Source organism: Conger conger, chromosome 7 (assembly GCF_963514075.1).
Source record: "Conger conger chromosome 7, fConCon1.1, whole genome shotgun sequence".
Taxonomy (NCBI): Eukaryota; Metazoa; Chordata; class Actinopteri; order Anguilliformes; family Congridae; genus Conger; species Conger conger.
Genome location: NC_083766.1, coordinates 41,107,192 through 41,130,148, shown reverse-complemented (window position 1 = coordinate 41,130,148; position 22,957 = coordinate 41,107,192). Strand labels below are relative to the sequence as shown.

The 22,957-nt window shown below is 41.3% G+C and overlaps 1 protein-coding gene across 3 annotated transcripts in view; it reads left to right on the top strand.

Moving 5' to 3' along the window:
* The first annotated feature begins 8,937 nt into the window (after positions 1-8,937).
* Positions 8,938-22,957, top strand: part of rnf214 (ring finger protein 214) — a 38,146-nt gene continuing 24,126 nt past the window's right edge. The window contains exons 1-4 of one of the 3 annotated variants that reach the window (XM_061249914.1): positions 8,938-9,146; positions 17,853-17,916; positions 18,004-18,202; positions 22,784-22,843. In XM_061249914.1, coding sequence (XP_061105898.1) covers positions 17,855-17,916; positions 18,004-18,202; positions 22,784-22,843 — 321 coding nt within the window. In that variant the 5' untranslated portion in view covers positions 8,938-9,146; positions 17,853-17,854. The remainder of the gene's footprint in view (positions 9,147-17,852; positions 17,917-18,003; positions 18,203-22,783; positions 22,844-22,957) is intronic. The other 2 variants (XM_061249915.1, XM_061249916.1) reach the window with 2 other exon arrangements.

Below are 22,957 nucleotides of genomic sequence, written 5' to 3'. Positions count from 1 at the left end.
AAAGTTAGGTTACAAACCAAGAATCCTAATCGTCGCGCTGCATTAATTCATCGTCGAGATTAAGGAATTCATTGTTGTACGTGCAACGAGGACGTATTAATATTACGAAATGTATATGTATGAAGTTGTCCTTTTTCAAATAGATACAGTTTGTTATGTGTATTTCTACGGGACTTACATTTTAATGGGTAACGGAATTCACTTCTCTCGAATAAAGTCACATAGGTGCTAGTTACGCTATATCTGACCATAACAGGTACTTTTTTTATTATACTATTTATTCATTTAAAACGAGTTAGGCTACTCTATTTTAGGGACTTACCCTTTGACCACTGACAGAAATTATTAATATTAATTCGTTGCAAATATGGACGGATCGGTTGGTAGAATGTTCTCGGCTCAATGAAAATGAGGATGAGTAGCCAAATCATAGCCGAATCATATTTGACTATCGTTGATGATGTAAGTATCTGGAAATCAGTTGGATTGGGTCTGGTGTGTAACGTTGCTGCAAAGATGGTAGCTAAAGGATAAAGATGGCAATCTGAACTATCAACGATTTAGTCGCACGAATAAGTCGCACTTTGGAGAAATAAATACAGGTATTGTTCATAACATCATTGTTCGCAAATCAGACGAAATTTCGTTTCCCTTAAGGCGGCATTTATTTTATTCGGCCAGTGCATGAGCTTAAATGCACACATTTACGATATAAATTATAGTTTAAGTTACTGTGGTTGTGCAATAAGACTGATAATTATGTGTTATTTTTCATTTGGTTTCGTTAGTTAGCGATATATCTTTCTCGTTTGCTAGCTTACCAGCTATCGATCATCTCTCAATAAATAGATCACTAGCAATAGCCATTCCGCCTCCTCCACCACCTCCCAGTTTACGACATAAAAGAAAAAGCCATACAGTTAGGTTATGCATCGAAATATAACATGCTTTATTTCATTCTATAAAAACGCAACTGCCTACTCTTTTCACTTTCGGATTTGTTATGACAACGATAAATTGCAGACGTTGTGACCATTTTAGAAGAAAAAGGTGAACAGATATTCCACATAGCCTAGTTGCAGGCGGTTTCGTGTGAGTGAGCGGTTAGTATCCATACATAGACCAGACCGGCGAATCAGGGTACTTTGAGTACACGCCCCTTCTTGGGGGTACGAATAACATTGCGGGAATAGGATATTTTACCTAAATTAGCTATAACTTTTGACAACAAAATCCGATTTTTAAAAATTGTATGTCCGACAAGCTGAAAGTATTTATACCAAATGTATAACAGCATTTCCATACCAAGTTGACATTTTTACGATGAGTAGTTTTTGAGAACGACAGCTTTGTTTGACTGATTGACTGATATGTTATGAATCTGATTGTAGTTTGCTGGCAAGATAACTTTTTTTCTCACACTTTGAAGGTTTCCCAAACAGAAGGAGTTGAGGAGGCAATATCTGTTAGAAGGGAAGGTTTTTCAGCCAGTGAGTCATCCGTGCTCTGCAGTGAATACTTCAAGCCGGAGGACTTTTGACCGGACGGGCCAGCTTGTCAGGATCAGAGATGGAACTAAACCATCTGTCTTCATTTTCCCAACTCATCTCCAAAGAGATGACTCAGTCCTGTGATGTTGTTTCATGTATTATTGTCATTGTGACTGCGTTAATGGTGGTTATGGCCTTGGTTTAGGAGCTGTTTGAAGAGATAGCATTTCCTGATGGGTACGTTTCTTTGTTGAAAACAAAAAATACATGGTTTGAAACCAGGAGAGAAGTCGTTCGCCTCCTTTTTAATGAAGAAACACACAACTCAGACTAACACCAGTCATATTTGGTCACATCGTCCAGCTTCTGGCAGATGAAGCTTGAGGAGGCAAGCTCAAAACTATGCACATTCAATACACCTGAGGGAAGGTTTAGATTTCTGTGTCTACCGTATGGCATTTTGTCTGCCCCAGAGGTTTACCCTAAAATGGTTCACATGATCTTTGAGCACCTAGCAGGAGTGGAGACAATGATGGATGACATCATCATGTGGGAATCCACCAGAGAGGAACATGACGCAAGGGTGAGGGAAGTCCTGGATCTGACACGTAAATTTAATCTGAAGCTAAATCAAGACAAGTGTGAGTTTGCTGTTAAGAACCTTACCTTTGTGGGAGATGTGCTTTCAGAGGATGGTGTCAAGCCAGATCCAAGGAAGACGTCAGCCATAGTGAACATGGAACGTCCACAAAACAAAGTAGAGGTGAGACGATTTATGGGTATGGTCACATATTTGGCTAAGTTCATTCCTCAGTTGTCTACCCTGTCAGCACCACTCAGATGCCTTCTAGAGAAAAAGAAAGAATGGGTGTGGTCTCATGAACAGGAAGCATGTTTAAAAAAACTGAAGGAGATCATAACCAAGGAGCCAGTACTCAAGTTCTATGACAAAGAAAAAAAACACTAGGATTTTGGCTGACGCTTCCCAGTATGGCCTAGGTGCAGAACTGTTGCAGATGAGTGATAACAGCTGGCAGCCTGTAGCCTATGCGACTCATGCATTGACGAGTGCTGAAGTCAATTACGCACAAATTGAAAAGGAACTTTCAGCCAGCACATACGCTTGTGAACATTTCCACCAGTACATATATGGACAGGCTTTTGAGGTAGAGTGACCACAAGCCCTTAGTGTCCATAATGTCCAGGCCGTTAAATGACTGTAGAATTCAGTGTCTGTTAATCAGGTTGCAGAAATATGATGTGAGGATGATTTATACACCAGGAAAGTTCATGTTTGCTGCGGATACACTCTCACTTGCAGTCAACAAAATGGAAAGTCCTGATGAACAGAAAAGTGCAGAAATAAAGGCTTATGTGGACATGATTGTCACATCACTTCCGGTGTCTGCTAAGCGAACAGAGCAGATAAGAAAGGCAACCGAGTTGGATGACACAATGAGAGAGCTCAAAAAGACCATATTGACAGGGTGGCCTAAACAAAAGCATGACTGTTCAAGGCTGATCCAAGATTACTGGACATACAGAGCAGAGCTTTCAGTTGTTAATGATATTGTTTTTATGGGAAGCCAGTTTGTCATCCGAGTGTCCATGCGCAAGGAAATGCTGCAGAAAGTACACAAGGGACATTTGGGAGAGGAAAACCGCTAAGGAAGAGTGCGAGAGGTAATGTACTGGCCAAGGATTAACCAAGACATTAGCCATACTAGAGCCTCATGTGAAATATGCTTCACCTGTAGGTCCAAGCAGCAGGTAGAGCCGCTCTTGCTTCCCCCTGTACCGGATCACTCGTTCCAGAAGGTCGGAGTTGATTCATTTGACTGTAATGGTAAGCAACATTGTCATTACAGATTATTTCTCCAACTATCCAGAGGTGGCGACACTGTAGACAACGTCCAGCAAAACAGTTATATGAAACAGTCTTTGCGAGACATGGAGTACCTAGTGAGGTGTTTTTCGGAAAATGGGCCACAGTTGAGTGAGTTTGCTTCTTTTACAGAGTGTAGTAGCCAGAGGCGAGTGCCCAACAATCTCTCTACTATTCTCCAGCACATCGCTCACACTTTGCTGTGATAGTAGCCCTTTGTGCACCACTAGCTGGATTGAGTGGGCAAAGCATCCCAAACTCGACACGTCCATTTCGTCTTTCATGTTGCTTGCGTTATGCAAAACAACATGAATGCTGGACTTGGGGATGTTCCATTTCACCAGCATCCCTTCTATATTTTCAGCAATTGACGTGCCAGAATGTGACCCATGGAATTAGTTTGCTTGTAGCACTGCACTTTGAAGAGCAAATGTCTAAGCCGTGTCCACCCAGTGTGCAGTTAAACTAAGCAAAGACATTGGGCACACATCAGAGCACCAAATGTTGGTTGTAAAGCTAATCACATGCACGTCTTTTAGCCTGTATGAAATGTGTTCCCTCACTGTCTCGTATAGTTTGGGGAGGGCAGTTTCGGAGATATATTGATATATTGCGACCTGGCAAACTGTATCGTGGTTCCAAATGAGCCATTAAGCGGCGTAATAGAAATTTGACTACAGATAGGGGTTGGTCACCCAGAACAATGAATTCGAGAAGTTTGTCAGTTATCTTTGTCGCTTTTGGGCTGTCTTTGTGGAATGCGGCTTCCAACATTTGCTGCTGCCTTTGACTTGCTGAACTCATCATGCTCTTTCGTGTGATTCATCTTCAAACGTTTTATTAGATTGCTAGTGTTGCAATTGGCAACACTAGTGCCACCCCTCGAAACTGAACCCTTGCATACTGTGCACATTGCCGTTTTACTGGTGGGATTATCCAGGGTAAAATATTGCCATTGACATTTTGCTAGCTCTGACTACACTCTCTGCTAGCACTGCATGTGTTGTTTGCCTGTGTAGTGTAAATGAGCTGTCATCATGTGATAAATTACATGGTATCGGATCAGTGCATGGACTCCTGTACTTGCCGATGCCCAATCCAGCATTTTAGGCTGTATCGGAGGCATTTCCAATACTGGAATCTGTATCAAAACAACTCTAGTTACTACCTCCTAGGAAAACATGGTCCTCTATTTGGACCATGCCCTGCTCCAGTGGCTCCGCCGGATGAAGAACACCAACACCAGGATTACCCTGTGGTATCTGGCCCTCCAGCCATTCCGCTTTAGGGTAATCCATCAGCTGGGCAAGCAGGGCAATCTCAGGAACACACCTACTGGTTAAGGCCAGGCCTTTAAAATTTGTGCTCTTTCCACAGTAGGTGGCTGAGGCCGGGAAACCATCATCATGGTACAAGCGAGAGAGCTGTCTTCGTGGGTGCAGAACAAGAACCTACAGAGCTGAAAAGGTGCAGTTTGGTTGCTATTAGTTTTGCCCAAACTCTGAGAGAGGTACATAAATAAAACTCTGGTGCAAACTAGAATTTCCATCTGACAAATGTATCAGAATTTAGAATAACTGAAGTCACTGCATTTTCATATATCACCCTCCACTCAATTCTACCTCCATCTGACTCTCCATTCACATTTTTGAAAAGAGCTTTCAACTTTCTCAAATGAAATTTCTACAAGGAGAATGTCACACCCTTGCTGTAACAAAGGGAGAACAGTCGCTGTCATTACTCCAGGTAAGATTTGTAAGTATTGCTTGTCACAAAATGTTTATGAACAAAATGTGCAGAGGATAGAGTGAATAAGGCAAATGGCAGATCCAAAACGTAGTCATTAAAACAGGCAATAGTTCTAATCTGAACAGACAGGTACATGGAGGGCAGGCAAGAAGACAGACAGGCAAAGGTAGAAAAACAATCCAAGGCAGAGTCCAAAAACCAGGTAGAGATCAAACCAGAAACATCCTAAAACAGAACAGAGCAGAGCAAGACTAGACAGAAAAATAACAGGGCACAGGTACGGGGAACACAGGAGTCTCTCATTCTGGACCTGGAGTCCAAGATGGCACAAGAGCTGGGACCAGAGCCTAAGAAGGGGCCAGAGCCTGGAGTGTAGGCAGAATGGGGGCTGGAGACGGTGCATCTTTGGGCAGAAACAGCGTGGGGGGTAGAGATGGGGTGTCTTTGGGCAGAAGCCGCTCGGGGGCCCGGAGATGGTGCAGCCCATAGAAAATAGAAGAGTTGATGGAGGAGGAAATGGAAGAGGTGCCACTGAAAAGTCCTGAGGGCACTATTATAGGAGTAACTTGACAGCATTGAGTGTAGAGACTGGCAGGCAGTGGTGTACAATGGCCACAGGCAGCTAGCCAAGGCCATTGATGTAGACACTGAGCAACAAGATGTGAAAGTGGAGTTTCTGCACCCTCGTGGTCCAATAGCGTAAACTCACCCAAAACATGGGAGGAGGGATGTCTGTTTCTGTCCAGTCAAATACATTCTATTGAAACAAACAGGGAAGTAATCTCCAGTCCAGTCAAGCCTTATAAGAGAGCTCTACAGCATAGCCCCTGATGTAATGGATTAATGTAGAGAGCAAGCATATCCGACTCCTGTTGCCCCATGCCTACGTTATCCTACCACTGCTATGCGGACGATACCCAACTCTTCATCTCGTTCCCACCTTCTGATACACAAGTTTCAGCCCGTATCTCTGCTTGTCTGAGTGACACCCAGAGCTGGATGGACAACCATAAAAGCTCAACCCAGGTAAGACTGAAATGATATTCATCCCTGCTAATACCTCTCCCCATCTGGATCTCTCCATTTCCCTCGGGGATACCACACTCACGCCATCACCCAGTGCAAGGAACCTTGGCGTGGTGATGGACAGCAGACTGTCCCTTTCCGACAACATTGCAGCGGTGACCCGGTCATGCAGGTTCTTCCTATACAACATACGGAGAATCCGCCCCTTTCTCACCCCCTACTCGACCCAGCTCCTGGTCCAAGCGATGGTTCTGTCCCGCCTGGACTACTGCAATTCCCTCTTGGCTGGCCTCCTAGCATCCGCCATCAGACCCCTCCAACTTATCCAGAATGCAGCTGCTCGTCTGGTCTTCAACCTTCCCAAATACTCACACGTCACCCCCCTGCTTACTTCCCTCCACTGGCTGCCTGTCATGGCTCGCATCAAATTCAAAACATTGGTGCTAGCCTTCCAAGCAGTTAAGGGGTCTTCCCCAGCTTACCTACAAAAAATCATCAGACCCTACACCCCTGCCAGACCTCTTCGTTCAGCCTCCACATGCCGCTTGGCACCTCCCCCTCTCCGAACCTCCACCTCACGCTCACGACTACTGTCTGTTCTGGCTCCACGGTGGTGGAACGAACTCCCCGTTGAGGTCAGAACTGTAGAATCTCTCCCCACCTTCAAGCGCAAACTGAAGACGCACCTATTCAAGCAGCACCTCTCCCCGTCCCTCCCTTACCTCCCTGTGAACCTTAATTGTTGTCTTTCTGATTTACTTTGTGTATCGGTATTTTTAGTTGGCTAGTTTAGTTGGGGCGGCACGGATGGCGCAGTGGGTAGCACTGTCGCCTCACAGCAAGGAGGTCCTGGGTTCGAATCCCCGTCGGCCGGGGCCTCTCTGTGCGGAGTTTGCATGTTCTCCCCGTGTCTGCGTGGGTTTCCTCCGGGTACTCCGGTTTCCTCCCACAGTCCAAAGACATGCAGGTTAGGCTGATTGGAGAGTCTAAATTGCCCGTAGGTATGAGTGTGTGAGTGAATGGTGTGTGTGCCCTGTGATGGACTGGCGACCCGTCCAGGGTGTATTCCTGCCTTTCGCCCAATGTATGCTGGGATAGGCTCCAGCCCCCCTGCGACCCTGTTCAGGATAAGCGGGTTCAGATAATGGATGGATGGATGGATGGATAGTTTAGTTGGAGGTTTTTCACATGATCAATCTCGAACACCTGACTTGGAATCCACTATAACAAAAAATTGTAGTGTCTGTTGAAGGCGCATAACTGTAACAGCTGTTGAACTTAGAAGAGGACATCACATATTTATTTTTCTGGTCACCTGGTATCAAACTAGAATACAGGTTTTAAATTGGGTATGATAAAAAGTTTTTTGGAAACATCCCACGCAAAGTTCATAACATTGCTCCGTTCCTTTGGGAGGTGTACACATTTACTGTTGTATACTCGCAATACAGCTTAGTTGTGAACATGAGTGTACTCCTTTTATCTATGTAGCCAAGCCAACTCTACACTTCATACAGTACACCAGTAGCATCAAAACAGTCAATACACAACATGTAGAAACCTGAAATGGTAAGCCATATTATCAAGCATATGATTCTGCCCTGCTGCAAGCAAGTCTATAGTTTCAAAATGAACTGCAAGCTCTGTCAAAGTGAATTTATGAAAGTGAAAATAGACTGGCAAATGTAAGAAACAAAACCGTGTGCCTTCATTAGGCCTATTATTGAAATCCTGTGTTCTATTGCCGATTGAGATCTCTGAAAATCTGTAAAAAGAGGTTGACTTAATAATGTTTAGCCTATAGTATGATTTTTTATATTTCTTAAGAATGAAAACATTATGAATAGAGGAGGCATATCCCTTTTAAATCTCATCATGTAGCCTCACGTTAAAGTTAGTGTCAGCTAAAGCTAGTTGTTTTTCATAATTTTAAAAACATTTTCAGGTGTAGATTCAAGAAGAATGAGTCGGCCTAAGCGTAAAATATTTTTAGGTTAAGAAACAGTCATAAATAATGCTTTTGACTTTTCAATAAAGTGTTTTAAAAGTTCTAAATAAAGTCTATTAATACTTTTAACACTGTGTTCATTTTTCTTCTTAATTATTCATGCATAAGGCTGTAGCAATTTGGAGCCTACCACAATGCATGCCTATAGCTTACCGTGTTAAAAATATACCTTCAAAATGATACTCTACATTAATGGCATAGGCTACTGTACACAGATAATTAAGATAAGGCAATTAAATAAAATAGATGTAAACAAGTGTTCAGTGTAGTTTTAGCTTTCATGTTCAGTCATGATAAGATGCATGCAAGAAAACAGATTGATGCGGTATGGGAAGGTCTTATGAACGTCCACAGCTGAATGCCTGCATCAATCTGGGATGTCCCCTAAACAGCCCCTGATTGTCTCATGTGGATGTTGTTAGAATGTCTGGTAAGGTCCCTTAGTGACATTCCCCGTGACATAATGGGAACCCGTCAAAACCCACAAAATCCAGGGGACGTCCTGGGGACTTCATTTTGTTAGCTGGGCCGGGTCTTTGCAATGTCTAGACACACCCCTGCTAGATGGTGATTATAAAATGGTAAAATAATAATTATTATTTCACTGAGAAATAACAGAAGTTGAAATGTTTCATATGCACACATTCACATGCAATCTAAGCTTAAATGGCTTGCCATTTCTTTTCAGCCATTTTATTTCCTCTGGAAGATTAGGTAAATTTTGTGCTTTTATTTTGACTTTGTTTCTCATGCTCTACACAGGAAGTTAAATCGTTACATTTTACACTGTTGTGTTCCTGGCAGTTCTGTCAGCCTTACTCACACTGTACAGGACTTTGCTCAGTTGGAATTTCCACTGTCGTAGCGTTTTAGTGGAAGTTGTCTTGTTTGAATTGTGATCATTTTCGTACTGTGTTTATTTGATATTGCCTATTTTTTCAGTTGGCCACAAATAATCGTTTGGCACCCACTGCACGTAAAGTACAATGTAAGTATCTGATTTTATATTAGCCAAGGTTGTATTTCGTAGCTGTAACTAGCAACTTTTACTTTATGTAGCTACATTCTCTTGTGCATTTCGTAATCTATTTTTCGACCGCATGACACTTCTAATGTATTGTCTAAACGGCTATTAAACCGGCTTAGCTTTAAGTGCACTAGACTAATGTTAGCTATATAGTAAATTAACACGGAATAATTTTTAACATAGTGGTATTAAGGCACAGTGTTCATAAATGGGTAAAGTAAGATATCGCAACCGTTTTAAATGTAAGACATCGAGTAAAATTGGTTTGAAACATCACAAGTTAGCTATCATATTTCTTGACGTATTATGATGAAGGGGGCAGTGTCGCAACAAATTCTATCCCCCTTACAAAACATCACGTTTCCGGTTTCCGGTTACGTTCCCCTCATGCGTAAATTAGCGTCATGAGTTAGCGTCAAGCTTTATTTGTTGGTTGCTATGATGCGACCTATAAGATACATTCCCCTAATGCGTATGGTAGCGTCAACTGGCTAGCGTGTCTTTTTGTAAACGGCATACGCTTACTCATTACTCTGTCAATATCATTTATTAGCGAAACATATACATTGGCAATTTACCTTCAGTTTAAGATAGCGATCGCTAGCGCTCATCTCTCATTACATTACATTAATGGCAATCAAGGGCCCAACGGCTGTGCAGATCTTATTGTGGCTTAGCTAGCCTGAGCAATATAACAGGCGGCTCTGACATTGCCAATTTCGAGGACGAGCTTTTCGATTTTGACAAAGAAATACAACCCTTTTCAACAGTCTTGAACTTGCCTGTCCCAGTCATGTACCTTAACCACTACGCTACAGGCCGCCCGCTCGGTGGACTAATATCAGTACCGCTAGAGTGAGTGACAGCAAACCATTCGGCAATAACATTACATTACAGGCATTTTAGCAGATGCTCTTATCCAGAGCGATGTACAGTTGATTAGACTAAGCAGGAGACAATTCTCCCCTGGATTTGGCCCTTAACCCTCCCCCAGGGTTAAGGGCCTTGCTCAAGGGCCCAACGGCTGTGCGGATTTTATTGTGGCTACACAGGGATTCAAACCCCCAACCTTGCCTGTCCCAGTCATTTAACTTAACCACTACGCTACAGGCCGCCTACGCCTACAATAAATATATGTAGAGAAGTAGATAAGCATGACATAGGTATATATATATATTTAAGATAGCTCCCTAGCTAGCAAAATAAGAAATATCTAGCAAGCGAGACAGCCAGACGGATAGATTGCTCGCTAAGTAGGAAGATAAGCCACAGCTGTTTTATTCCTAGCTAGCTAGGGATCTTTCTATCTAGCTAGCTAGATGTAGGCTATATCGTGGTTCAATGTATATAAATAATCGTGATATTACATATGAAGCACTACATGGTCGCAAAAGCATTGCTTGCTTGCCGATGCAGAGCCTATTACACACAGCAGTAAACAAATATAATTGACGTCATTGCAGAGACGGAACTGGAAACGTGACCCCGGACGGGATACATTTTGTAAGGGGGATAGAATTTGTTGTGACAGCAACACCGTTGTTCCTGCCAAACTGAGCCATCGCTCAGATGGGCTACCAAGACCATGTTTGCATGCGTTCCGCACAATAGCAAAAGCAAATTTTGGACTTCTCACAGTCAAGAGAGGAATTGCAGCTACAAACACCCGCAAAGCACAACACTGCTTATCCCTCCTCCTTCTCCGTGAACCCCTGACAAACGCTAGATGGCTCTGTGTATTAGGGGTGTGAAGGGTTAAACGTTTCATTGGTTAACCGAAACTGATTCATAAACATTTACAAAGAATTTCTTGCAGATAACCTTTTTTTTTTTGGATGGTAAAATGGTAAGCTCAGCTTAAAATAAATGCCCATTCACCACCAGGCATATTATTGCGGTTCTAAACTTGCAATCGACAAGCTTCAGTAGTTCCAGCAAGCAATCAAATTTCAGGGGGTTTAAAATGCAAATACTGTGATGTTTGAGTTTATAATGACCCTGAGAGCATCCGTAGTGTGTGACGTCATGGATTGTAATGCTATGCACGACAGTTGAAATAAACAATATGAACGGGGTAGCTGCGTGATTCTTTGAGCCAAGAGCTAGCAATATAAGTGTCTGATCTAAGTAAGTATTAAGAGGCAGACATAACAATGGCGACGAGGATATAGCGAAAGTAAAAGTTTAGTTAACTAAAAGTGAGTTAAGATAGCTAAACATGGAGAAATCCGGAATACAAAACTTCAAATGTTTTGACGATCCCTCCACGCTTGGTCCAAGATGGACGAGGTGGCTAACGTCGTTCGAGCTATTTGCGGACGGCAAGGGACTGATTTTGGGTGTCGGCGCTACAGATGCTACGAAGCAGAGAAGAAGGGCTTTGCTTTTGCATCTTGCTGACCCAGATATACAAGACATCTTCCAGATTATGATGGAGCGGTCAGAGCCTTGAACGAATACTTCGTGCCGCAGGTGAATGCTGCGTTCGCTCGTCAGACTTTTCAGAAGTTGACTCAGAACTCAGGCGAGACCATTCAGCAGTTTGCTACTCGTCTGCGATTAGCTGTTAGGGACTGTGGTTATGGTGCAGATGTGAATAACCAGATAAGAGATGCTATATTGAGCAGGTGCACGTCGATGTATGTGAGAAGAAAACTGCTAGAGGAAGGCGCCGGTTTGACGCTCGTGCGCGCACTGCAACTTGCCTCGCAGTGTGAAGAAATTGAAACGCAAATGGCGGCAATGTCGGGCGCAACCGAGTCGGAGACAGAAACTGTTCACCACGTTGCACAAAAAGAAGGGAGACGTGGGACACGGTTCAAAGAACATTCTAGATGGAAGCCATCGGAAGGAGGAAACGAGAAGAAGTGTTACAGATGTGGACACACGGATCACTTCGGGAAAGATCCAAATTGCCCCGCTCGTGGACAGACTTGCCGTAAATGTAAAGGGAAAGACCACTTCGCTACGGTTTGTCGTACCAAGTCTAAAGAGTCAAAACAGGGTGTGAGGAATGTAGAAGAACAAGATGAATATGCATTTGTTGTAAAAGAGTGTAACATGTCCGAGAGACTTACCTTTTCTGTGGGAGGAGTAAAACTACAGATGTTAGTTGACTCGGGAGCAACTAGTAATGTGATGGGGGAAGATACATGGGAGGGACTGAAATCAAAAAACATAAAATGTCAGTCATATGTTCCCAAGGCAGAAAAGAGGTTATATTCTTATGCCGCTAGTGAACCACTGCCCATTAAAGTGCATTCAAGTGCAAGATCACAATCGGTGACAGAACAGAACAGACAGAGTTTGTGGTGGTTAGGGGTAAAGGTGAGGCTTTACTAGGAAGAGGTACAGCTATGAGGATTGGAGTCTTGAAAATAGGAGTTGATGTTGCAGCCGTAGTGGACACAAAGCAGTCACTACCCAGAGCTATTCCAAGGGGTTGGAAAACTGAACTCAAAGCAGGTGAGCTTATACATCAACCCAGACGTGAAGCCTGTAGCACAGCCTCTAAGGCGTATACCATTCAACCTCCGGGGGGCAGTAGAGTCCAAGATAAAAGAACTGATAGACATGGACATTATAGAACCAGTAAATGGCCCTACCCCCTGGGTAAACCCTGTGGTTATCATACCAAAATCAGATAAAGATGTGAGACTATGCTTGGACATGAGACGGGCAAACCAGGCTATAGTGAGAGAAAGGTACCCCATTCCAACCGTGGACGAGATCCTGCAAGGCTTGAATGGATCAACTGTGTTTAGTAAACTAGACCTAAAGTGGGGATACCATCAGCTAGAACTGAGCCCAGAGTCCAGAGGTATCACAACCTTCGCAGTACACAATGGAGTGTACCAGTACAAGCGGCTGATTTTCGGTGTGTGCTCAGCCAGCGAGCAATATCAGCACGAGGTGGCAAACGCACTGACGGGAATAGAAGGAGTTGAAAATATCTCCGACGACATAATAGTACACGGACCAGACCAAGAGACACATGACAGGTGTCTCCATGCCGCCCTGAACAGACTGATGGAGAGAGGTCTGACCCTGAACCCAGACAAATGCCAGTACAACATGGACAGGTTGGTCTTCATGGGCATCTTGTTATCCGAGAAAGGCATCGGACCGACCGCCGAGAGAGTGCGAGCTGTGACCGAAGCTCGTGAACCAGAGAGCGCCGAGGAAGTGAGGAGCTTCTTAGGACTGGTTGGATACAGCAGTAGGTTCATACCACAATTTGCAACATTATCAGAGCCGCTGCGACGTCTAACAAGAAAAGACGCACCATTCGAGTTTGGCAAGGAACAGAGAGATGCATTCAACGCACTCAAGAACGAACTAGCAAGAGCAGGTACTTTTGCATATTTTGATAAGGATTCACAGACCAAAGTAATCGCTGATGCAAGCCCAGTGGGATTAGGGGCGGTGCTAGTTCAAATCCAAAAAGGGAAAGAGGTGCCAATATATTATGTAAGTCGTAGTCTGAGTGATTGTGAGCGTAAATACTCGCAAACTGAACGAGAGGCCCTGGCTCTTGTGTGGGCATGCGAGAGACTGCATCCGTATATTTATGGCCGACAGTTCACTTTAGTAACCGACCATAAGCCCCTGGATGGTAAAATGGTAAGTTCAGCTTAAAATAAATGCCCATTCACCACCAGGCATATTATTGCGGTTCTAAACTTGCAATCGACAAGCTTCAGCAGTTCCAGCAAGCAATCAAATTTCAGGGGGTTTAAAATGCAAATACTGTGATGTTTGAGTTTATAATGACCCTGAGAGCATCCGTAGTGTGTGACGTCATGGATTGTAATGCTATGCACGACAGTTGAAATAAACAATATGAACGGGGTAGCTGCGTGATTCTTTGAGCCAAGAGCTAGCAATATAAGTGTCTGATCTAAGTAAGTATTAAGAGGCAGACATAACAAATACCACAGGGAATTGAATGCTACAGTATTAGAGTTATGAAATGCTATGAATTTTTTGTAGCTGTTGCTTGACTTATGCCTTAATGTTATGTAATGTTATGTCTTTTCTTAAGGTTCACAGAAGTTTATTCGTTGACACGCAAATTCAAACTACAGGCAAACGTAGCTTTCCACTATGCTGTATCTACATAAAAATAAACAATGCAATACATCATTGGACAAATGTTGCACAATATTACAATAAGCAGTTTACATTCAATCCATAAGCAACAGTAGTATTAGCAAGCAATCTGCGGCCATGTCAGAGTGTTAAGAATGCAAACACTGCAGGGAATTGAATGCTACAGTACTATAGTTGTCAAATAATTTCGGTGTGTTTTAAATCTGTAGCTGTTAGTCACTTATGGCTTATTGTATGGCGTTTCTTCATCCATATTTATTCGTTGATATGCAAATTCAAACTATCGGCTAACTGAACTTCGCTTTCCACTATGCGATATCTACATAAAAATAAATAAAGCAATACATTATCATTAGGCAGATTAAGCTGGCAGTGATAAACGCAACAGAGCCTGACGTCTTTTTGTAGTGTCCTAGTAAAATAAATGACTTTATGAAATGTTGACTTTAGTGTGCTACACAACACTATTTATAGTTTTCACTTTAGCTAACCAACTATATTATGAGCAAGCAACGTATTTGGCTATGTAACAAGCTGGCTATATTGCTAAGCTATGATAGTCTACCACAAACAATGCAACTGTAACTTACAGTTTGAAGGTAAACACATCAAGGATTTAGGTAAACACATTTGATTGAACTCGTAAAGAGATAAAAGGAACTTGTAGCTGCCCAAATTTCACTCCAGACAAGCGATCACTGAAACTCTGTAGACTATTGATTATTATCCAAGCGAAGAATACATATCTAGTTATAAAACGATACCAGGTCATTATTGGTAGCAACAAGCAAATTAGCTATTAGTTAGTCTGCCAAATTTACAAATATCCTCCTTTCCAATTTTCAACCAACGAGCTTGTATTATTGTATAGCTGTACAATGTTTTGGTTCAGAATGGCGGCCCGTCAACTGTATTTTGAAACCCGAATATACACAGGCAGAGGTTGAGTCAACATGTCAGTGAGCCCGTTTCAACGTCTTGTAACAATGTTTTAACAGAAAATTTTTACCTTTTGTACTTTTAACAATAAAAATAAATAAATGCTGCTCACTCATTTAAAAGGACATCCAGCGCAACTTGAGGGCCCACTTTGTTTTTCTTCTCCCATTCTGCTCCTTAAGCAGTTTTTAGTTTTGAGAATGAGAGTTTGGCTGTGTTGGCCGTCTTATGGTGAAATTGAGTATCAAGGTAGTGCACACATCGCCAAAGGTAGTTGCTAGTTAAGAAAACAGAACTACCTTTGGTAGTTTTGCTGCATTTTACCGTTCCTACTTTGTACTTTTTTGTGCATCACTTGTGCTTGCTAGCTAACTTTTGCTGACGTACAAGAAGGGAATTGTGACACAGAACGTGATCGATCTAGCCAGCCCAGTTCAAAGCAGGCCAATCATGTGAAAGATCATCAAAAATAAATCGTTTTCCTTAATTCTTTGCGAAGCACACTTACAAACAGATAAATATACAGATAATGAGAAGCAACCTTTTTTTTAAGATTTTGTCACGTGTCAGTCATTTGCTCTACTGCCAAACTAAAAAAATAGGAAAAACACATTATTGGTTTGTATCCATGGGGAGATATGCTGTGCAAATCAAAGGTATTTTTAGCATGAGCAAATATCTCTCGGTTCATCAATACAACTCAGCAGTCTTCTTGTCACTGATGCACAAACTCCAGCACGTGCCCCTCCCTAACCTGGGCCCCAGTGCAATCGCACCGCCCATCCCACCCAGCTACGCCCCTGTCACTTGCTAAAGTGGGAGACTGAAGACAGAAACCTCCCAAAACAAAGATCAACTGAGGGTGGCAGCAATGAAGTCATGGAAAGGCATTTTTAAAGAAGATACAAAATGATTGGTGTTGTATTATTGGGTTGTAGACTTCAACTTGTGCTTGCCAAATATTCAAAGTGTTCCTTTGATTTACTTTTAAGTTCAGTTTAACTTTTTCAGAGTTGAAAATGGGGGACTCATCACAAAAATAGGTGTTTCTGTAAAATGGTAAAACACATAAGTAAATACCATGAAATACAATCTGATTAGCTGTACTTTTGTCTGACATTCATCTTTCGATATCAATTCCAACCACCTTAAGTAAGTTAGGCAACATATGTCAATAAACAAAACAACTCAGCCAAATTCTCTACGAAAGCATCTGTCCTCATTATCCTCATAGGTATCTTCTCTCTAAGGTAAAACAGACCTTTGCTAACTTCTTTAAAATGTTTCCTATCTTAGCTAGTTGGTGATTTATGTTTTGTGTTTTGTGACGAAGCTAGGTAGTTTGCGATGCCATGTGCGAGAATGCCTACTGTAAAACACGATAAAATTACATCCAGAAGCATAGGATATTCACTTCTTTTGAGGTAAACATTTTTTGTCACGGAACACGGAAAATGGTATCAATGACGACTTCAGATGCCAAAAAATTTCTTGAGCAAGTACAATGAGCAAGTGTATTTTTTGCGATCATATTGGTAAATACTAATAGATAGATTAGTAGATTAGATATAAATAGATACCAAACATTCTTTTACCACAAATTGTATATAAAATGCACACAGTCCTGAATATAGGTCAATAAAACTGTTGCGCACTCATTTCAGTGAATTTGCATGACCTATCGTACATATCCTTCTGTCAAAATTTCTCAAAAGTATTTAATAAAGTCATAACCTTACCCACATTATTAGCCAGACATGTCCTTTCTTTGTAATTTTTGGTCTATATGTGGCAAACTGTAAATTTCAACACAGGCAAAATCTCAAAAATAGGTCCGCATAACAGTATGCAGTAAGCAGCAGTAACATCTTGAAGTAAATTTTATTAATTGAGAGCCTATTATTCAAAAAGAGCTCATTCTAAGCTTTCCAAAGAGGTTAAGATGGGTGATTGGACCATTGTGAAACAGGTCTGTTTATCGTGAACATACACTCAGTGAGCACTTTATTAGGTAGTCCTGTACACCAGCTTGTTAATGCCAATTATGTGGCAGCAACAAGCATGCAGACATGGTCGAGAAGTTCAGCTGTTTTTCAGGCCAATTCAGAATTGGGAAGAATTGTGATCCTAGTGACTTTCACTGTGGAATGTTTGTTGGTGCCAGACAGGGTGTTTTGAGTATCTCAGAAACTGCTGATCTCCTGGGATTTTCATGTGCAACAGTCTCGCGGAGAAATATCCAATGAGCAGCAGTTCTGCTGGCAAAAACGTGTTGTTAAGCGAGAGGTCGGAGGAGAAGGGTCTGACTGGTTGATCGGTATATCTCAAGGCGATCAACAAGCATCCACATCTTTTACTGAATTACACGCAGCCCATATTAATTTTGAGCTTCTTTGTGAAAATGTGAAACTTGAGTACTAGTCCAAGTAATGTTCCTATGGTACATTTTACATCTTGCTTCATTTGTTAGCCTATTTGTTTTATAACTGGCAGAACTTTGCTACAACCAAGTGGTGGCTAGCTAAGTGTTGCTTTGTGTACAAAGTGTGTGTGTTTTTATGGCGTTGTATTTATAATTATATATCTGTTCTGACTTTCTGCTGATATTTGTTATAGAAATGGATCATGAACTTGAGTGGGCATTAGCTCTAGAAGAGGACTTGCCTGACTTTTCTATCAGGTGAATAAGACCTTGATGGTCACAGATGTGTGCATTTGCTGTGTATCCTGTGAAATTTCTTATTCTCCTTCTTTCTCTTTCTCGCAGTGAGTCTTCCTCAATGGAGAGTCATGAGCAGCCATACCAGTGGCACATACCCAACCCCTGGGACTCCACCCCCAGTTTTCAGCTTGGCCCACAGAGCAACTTTTTGCCCATAACTATGACTCCAGGGGATGAAACTTTTGATAGTTTGCTCCCCAGCCAGGGTACTGAGAGCAAGCAGCATTGGGAACAGTGTGTACAGGTATGATCAAGGAATCTGCCAACAGACAGGGAGATAACCTTGTGTACAGCACATACAAGACATTCAATGATTGTTTACCAAAGAAAATCCTTGATTGGTCTTCCTGAAAGATTCCACAAAGAAACAAAGCTCTCAAATACAGCCTTCTAACAAATGCGCGACAGTACATTAGAATATCACAGAAATAGGGCAAACAAGTTATATTATGAAAAGCAAGTTCAAGTTTCCTGAAAAACCTAATTTGAAGGAAACCTGAACCAGTCTGCCTAATTTGAGGGTAACCTTGAGTTGGTCGCTATGATGGTGTCACACGCCGTGACACACCCTTGAGATGATAGACGAGCTGGACCCAGGGAGATATCGAAGTCCGGATTGCAAATTAAAGTGAAAAGACTGAGAAAAATGTATTAAATGGTTATTGACATCAGCCAAACCTTAGGCTTGCCAAAATAAACTGTTTCAAACATAAATAAGAAGAAAGAGAGGACTGGTGAGCTTACTAATAGCAAAGGGATTGGCAGGCCTAGGACAACCTCCACAGCTGATGACTGAAGGATTCTTTCCATAATAACAAAAAATCCCCAAACTCCTGTCTGACAGACCAGAAACACTCTTCAGGAATCAGGTGTGGATTTGTCAATGACCACTGGCAGAAGACTTTATGAACAGAAATAGGGATGTTACACTGCAAGGTGTACACCTGGCCTGATCCCTCCCTACCTCTAAGAGCAATACTCAGTGAGCCACCAAGTAAAAAAATTAGATTCAGGAATTTATTGAAATCACCACACAAACTATATTCAATGAAGATTCACTAACACATGCGTTTTGCATGTCATTTTTCAAAACAGTTCCTGTTTAGCTACAAGCACAAGGGGTATCACACTCTTTGCACTTCCACAGTGTTGTTTTTTGCAATGTCCATCCTATGCAATTCTTGCAAAAACACCAGAGGTATTATTTTAGTGGTAGCTTACAAACACACATTACTGAATATTCAGGTGAACACAGTGAGAAGTTGCAATACAGCACAAGTATTTATCAATATGATTGTAAGACTTGTAAGCCTTGCTCTTGGAGTTGTTCTGTTTAGCAAAGTTATTTCAGCTTTTTCCTCGAATGTAGATGAAGTATCCTAATATCGATTGTGCAAGGATACCCAGTTTTAGAATCCTGGCTATGCCACTACACATCACGTATGTATTATTTTGAGATGCAATGGGAGTGTGGGAATTCACAAACGCGCATATTGCTGAATATTTAAATGAAGTTGCAGTACACACAGAAGAAATGCACTTACCCAGGATGTCTTGTCATCCGTGCCATTTTCCTTAATGAAACGTGTTCTGTGATGAAAAATGTTTACCTCAAAAGGAGCTAATAGCCTATGATTTTGTATGTCATTTTATCGTGGTTTACATTTGCTGTTCTCGCACATGGCATCGCCCCTCCCCGACCAGAGAATAATTATCACCTTGTTTCAATTTGAATGAATTCGCACGGTCTTATTCATTTAAAATGTTTTAAAACTATTAGTATTATGTGTCAATAGGTGCATTGCAAAGTCAAGAGTCTAAGATTTCTGTCAATATTCGTTGCATCTGTATGGTAAAATCTCACCAAATTAATCTTCCAAATAGAAAGGAAAGTTGATCTGATCGTTTCGGACCCCAGAGGGTTAAGAGCGTCAAGATAGAACCAATGGCAAATATCATGTTATATCATGTCTTTGCAATAACGTTTTGCCATGTTATCAATTCATTATTCATATATTCACTATGCTATATGTGTAGCTGGCCTTCCCCATCCTGCAACATTTTTCAAAATAATGTGTATTATTAAACGCATAGAATGTGTATTTAAATGCATGTGCCCTTCATGGTGCATTGTCTCAATTTATTCTCAATAGTTGCTCACTAGAAGTATGGAATAGTGGTAATGTGAAATCTCAGTGAATCTGACCTTCATAGTTAGCTCAAAAATGTATTAAGTTGTGTGTTTCAACCATTCAATACACAATATCCACCGTAATTTAGCAAATCACCACTACGATTATTATTATCACTATATTATGACTGATTATTACTAAAAATTAATGCATCCCAACACTGCCATTTTTTTCATTGAATGCACATTGGAAATGGATATCTGACTCTTTTAAACAAATAAACGAATCTAGCAACATGGAATGGGTAGTCTTTGACTATAGCTTGGGTCACCAAACTTCCCATTCAATAGCCTACATAATCATCTCGCATTTGGTAAAGACTTGAGAGATAAATGTTTTAATCGATTTAAGCGGCGTGTCCATCCGGTGAATTTATGAATTAAGAATGTTTTGTTTGGCCAAAACATTACTGGCTAATGTTGGATCATTTTAACTGCTAGCTCCAACCACATAACCGTGTATATGGATTTACGCTCCAAAACTTCCCAAAAATCTATGCTTCCAAGTCAAACTCTCGCACCTGTGGTTATCAGGTGGTATAAACCATTGTATTGACATGAGTGTAAAGAAGACCCATAACAATAACAAGTGAAATTAACTTGTTGCATTAAATTAAAAGAAAACCGTGCCATAAAAATCAGCTTGAGAAATATTAAGTTTGACATATCTGTAGTTAGACAATAGGCTATCATTGACAGTACTGTGACCCAGCCAGTGCTTGTGGTTATTTGAGCAGCTCTGCAGCCTGTTGCACCTGTATAACATAGGGTAGTTTGAACGTAAATTCAGAGTTACGTTCAAAGGTACCATAGGTAAAATCTTTGTGTTAAAACATTGTTACAGGACCATTGTAAATCCCTTCCTATCTTTGAAAAAGGCTCTCTGACATATTGACTCACCCTCTGCTTGTTTTTAGTCCTTAAATTTGAGTTTCAAAATATACAGTTGACAGCCTGACACTCTATACCAAAACATTGTATAGCTGTACAATAATTCAAGCTCATTGGTTAAAAATTGGTTCTAATTGCCACAGCCAATGGCGTTTCAATGTCAGTGCATTTACAGAGAAGGGGTGGATAAACAGTGTTGTGGTTTGAAGGTGTTTGTTGCTGCTATTCCTCTCCTGACCGTGAGAAGTCTGAAATTACCTATTGAACCTTTAATGTAAACCGGTTGTACCAACTGATTTGGTTCCTGTGTAGAGTTAAGAGACAACTTACCTACTCTCTTCTAGGTGTAAAGTCATTCCTAAGACAGCCGTTGGCCCAGTCCATTGATTGGAAAGATTGGGCGACTTGTTAAGAGGAGCAATTCAATGCAGTATAAGCTAGCAGCGCATAATCTGTGATAGGTGACCCCTTTCATGTGTATAATGAGATTGACATGCACTCGCGCTTTCATTTTCGGCAAGTGGAGATACAGAAAATAACTGACCGTAACTTTATCTCTGAATACAGGAATAAATTACTATGTAAATTATAAGAGGTTATAATAAAAACTTTTTTTCATACCAAGCCATTTGTTGGAGGGTAATACATAAAAAAACACTGTTAAGGCAGTCCAAATACATCAACTAAAGGCCCATAACGAGTCACCAGCTAGAATAGGACATAGCCTACAGGCTGTATGCAGCCATAGAGATGGTATAACTTCGCCATCATGCTAGAGTGCGAGCACCTATTATCGATCGGTTACGTGTGATGAACAGCAAAATGTTAGGGCACTGCTGTTACATTGAGCAACTATATGCCTTGATTACCCACAGATGTCATTTTGATGTTTGTTACAAAACACTTGGTTGAGGTAGGTTATTGACTTAAATAGCCAAAAAAGTTTAAATGGTGTATTTGCCTGTTGAAATGTAAGAGCCCTAGGCTAAGCCCCAGATCTATTAAAATCTTAAAACGCCCTTGGTCTTGATGTGAGCTTCCATTCCACAAATCTTTTTTGCCAGTCCCGCATGCGGTGTACATTTATTACAGGTAAAGTTGCTAATAATGATAGAGGAAACGATAAGAAGAGGAGTGGAATACAAGGAGAAATGAGCATTTCCACTTCCGGATTTAACTGGGTGGATATTCCAATCAGTTATATGGTTACTCATTTGTAACCCAAGACAAAGGCTTTGTATGGTAGATTTCATGTTTTTATTTAATATTTAAGTATTTGTGTATTATTGCAATTATACAGCAGATTTACTAGCACATTTCTACATTTAAAAATGATAAGTTTGATTCAAACTTTTTTTTATAATGCCGTTTTAACAACACAATGAAGCGCTGTTGATGTGTTGCGAGTTTGATATCTCTGATACAATCAATCAACTGAACGTAAACAAAGCGGTTTGGTTTTGCTAAGTTAGGAGTGACTTATGTGATGAAAAAGATAAAATTCTTATTTGTTTTTTTATTTTGTTGCATCAAAACTACTCAGCAATCAGATTTGGTTTCAAACAGGAAATAATATGACGAGGTGCACAAGGTTTGAGTGAAAGAGTCAAAATGTCAATGTATTGCTGCCTACCATACAATTTTTGTGTCATTCTTTGGCCACTGTTTGGATCTCTGTAGCCTGGTGATACTCATACTCTCTCAATCTCTATTTCACTGACTCATTGCTTGATACACTTTCAGACGGATCCATGGACAGCAGAGTCAGCAATGAACACTGAAGACGATTGGGAGTCACTGATGGTATGGTGTACTCTGTAACGGCACTTTGCAGGAAGGAAATTCACACTTAGAGATACTGTTAGAATTATCCGGAACCCGGAGATATCTACTCTGTGGTCCATGGTCGTGGCAGGT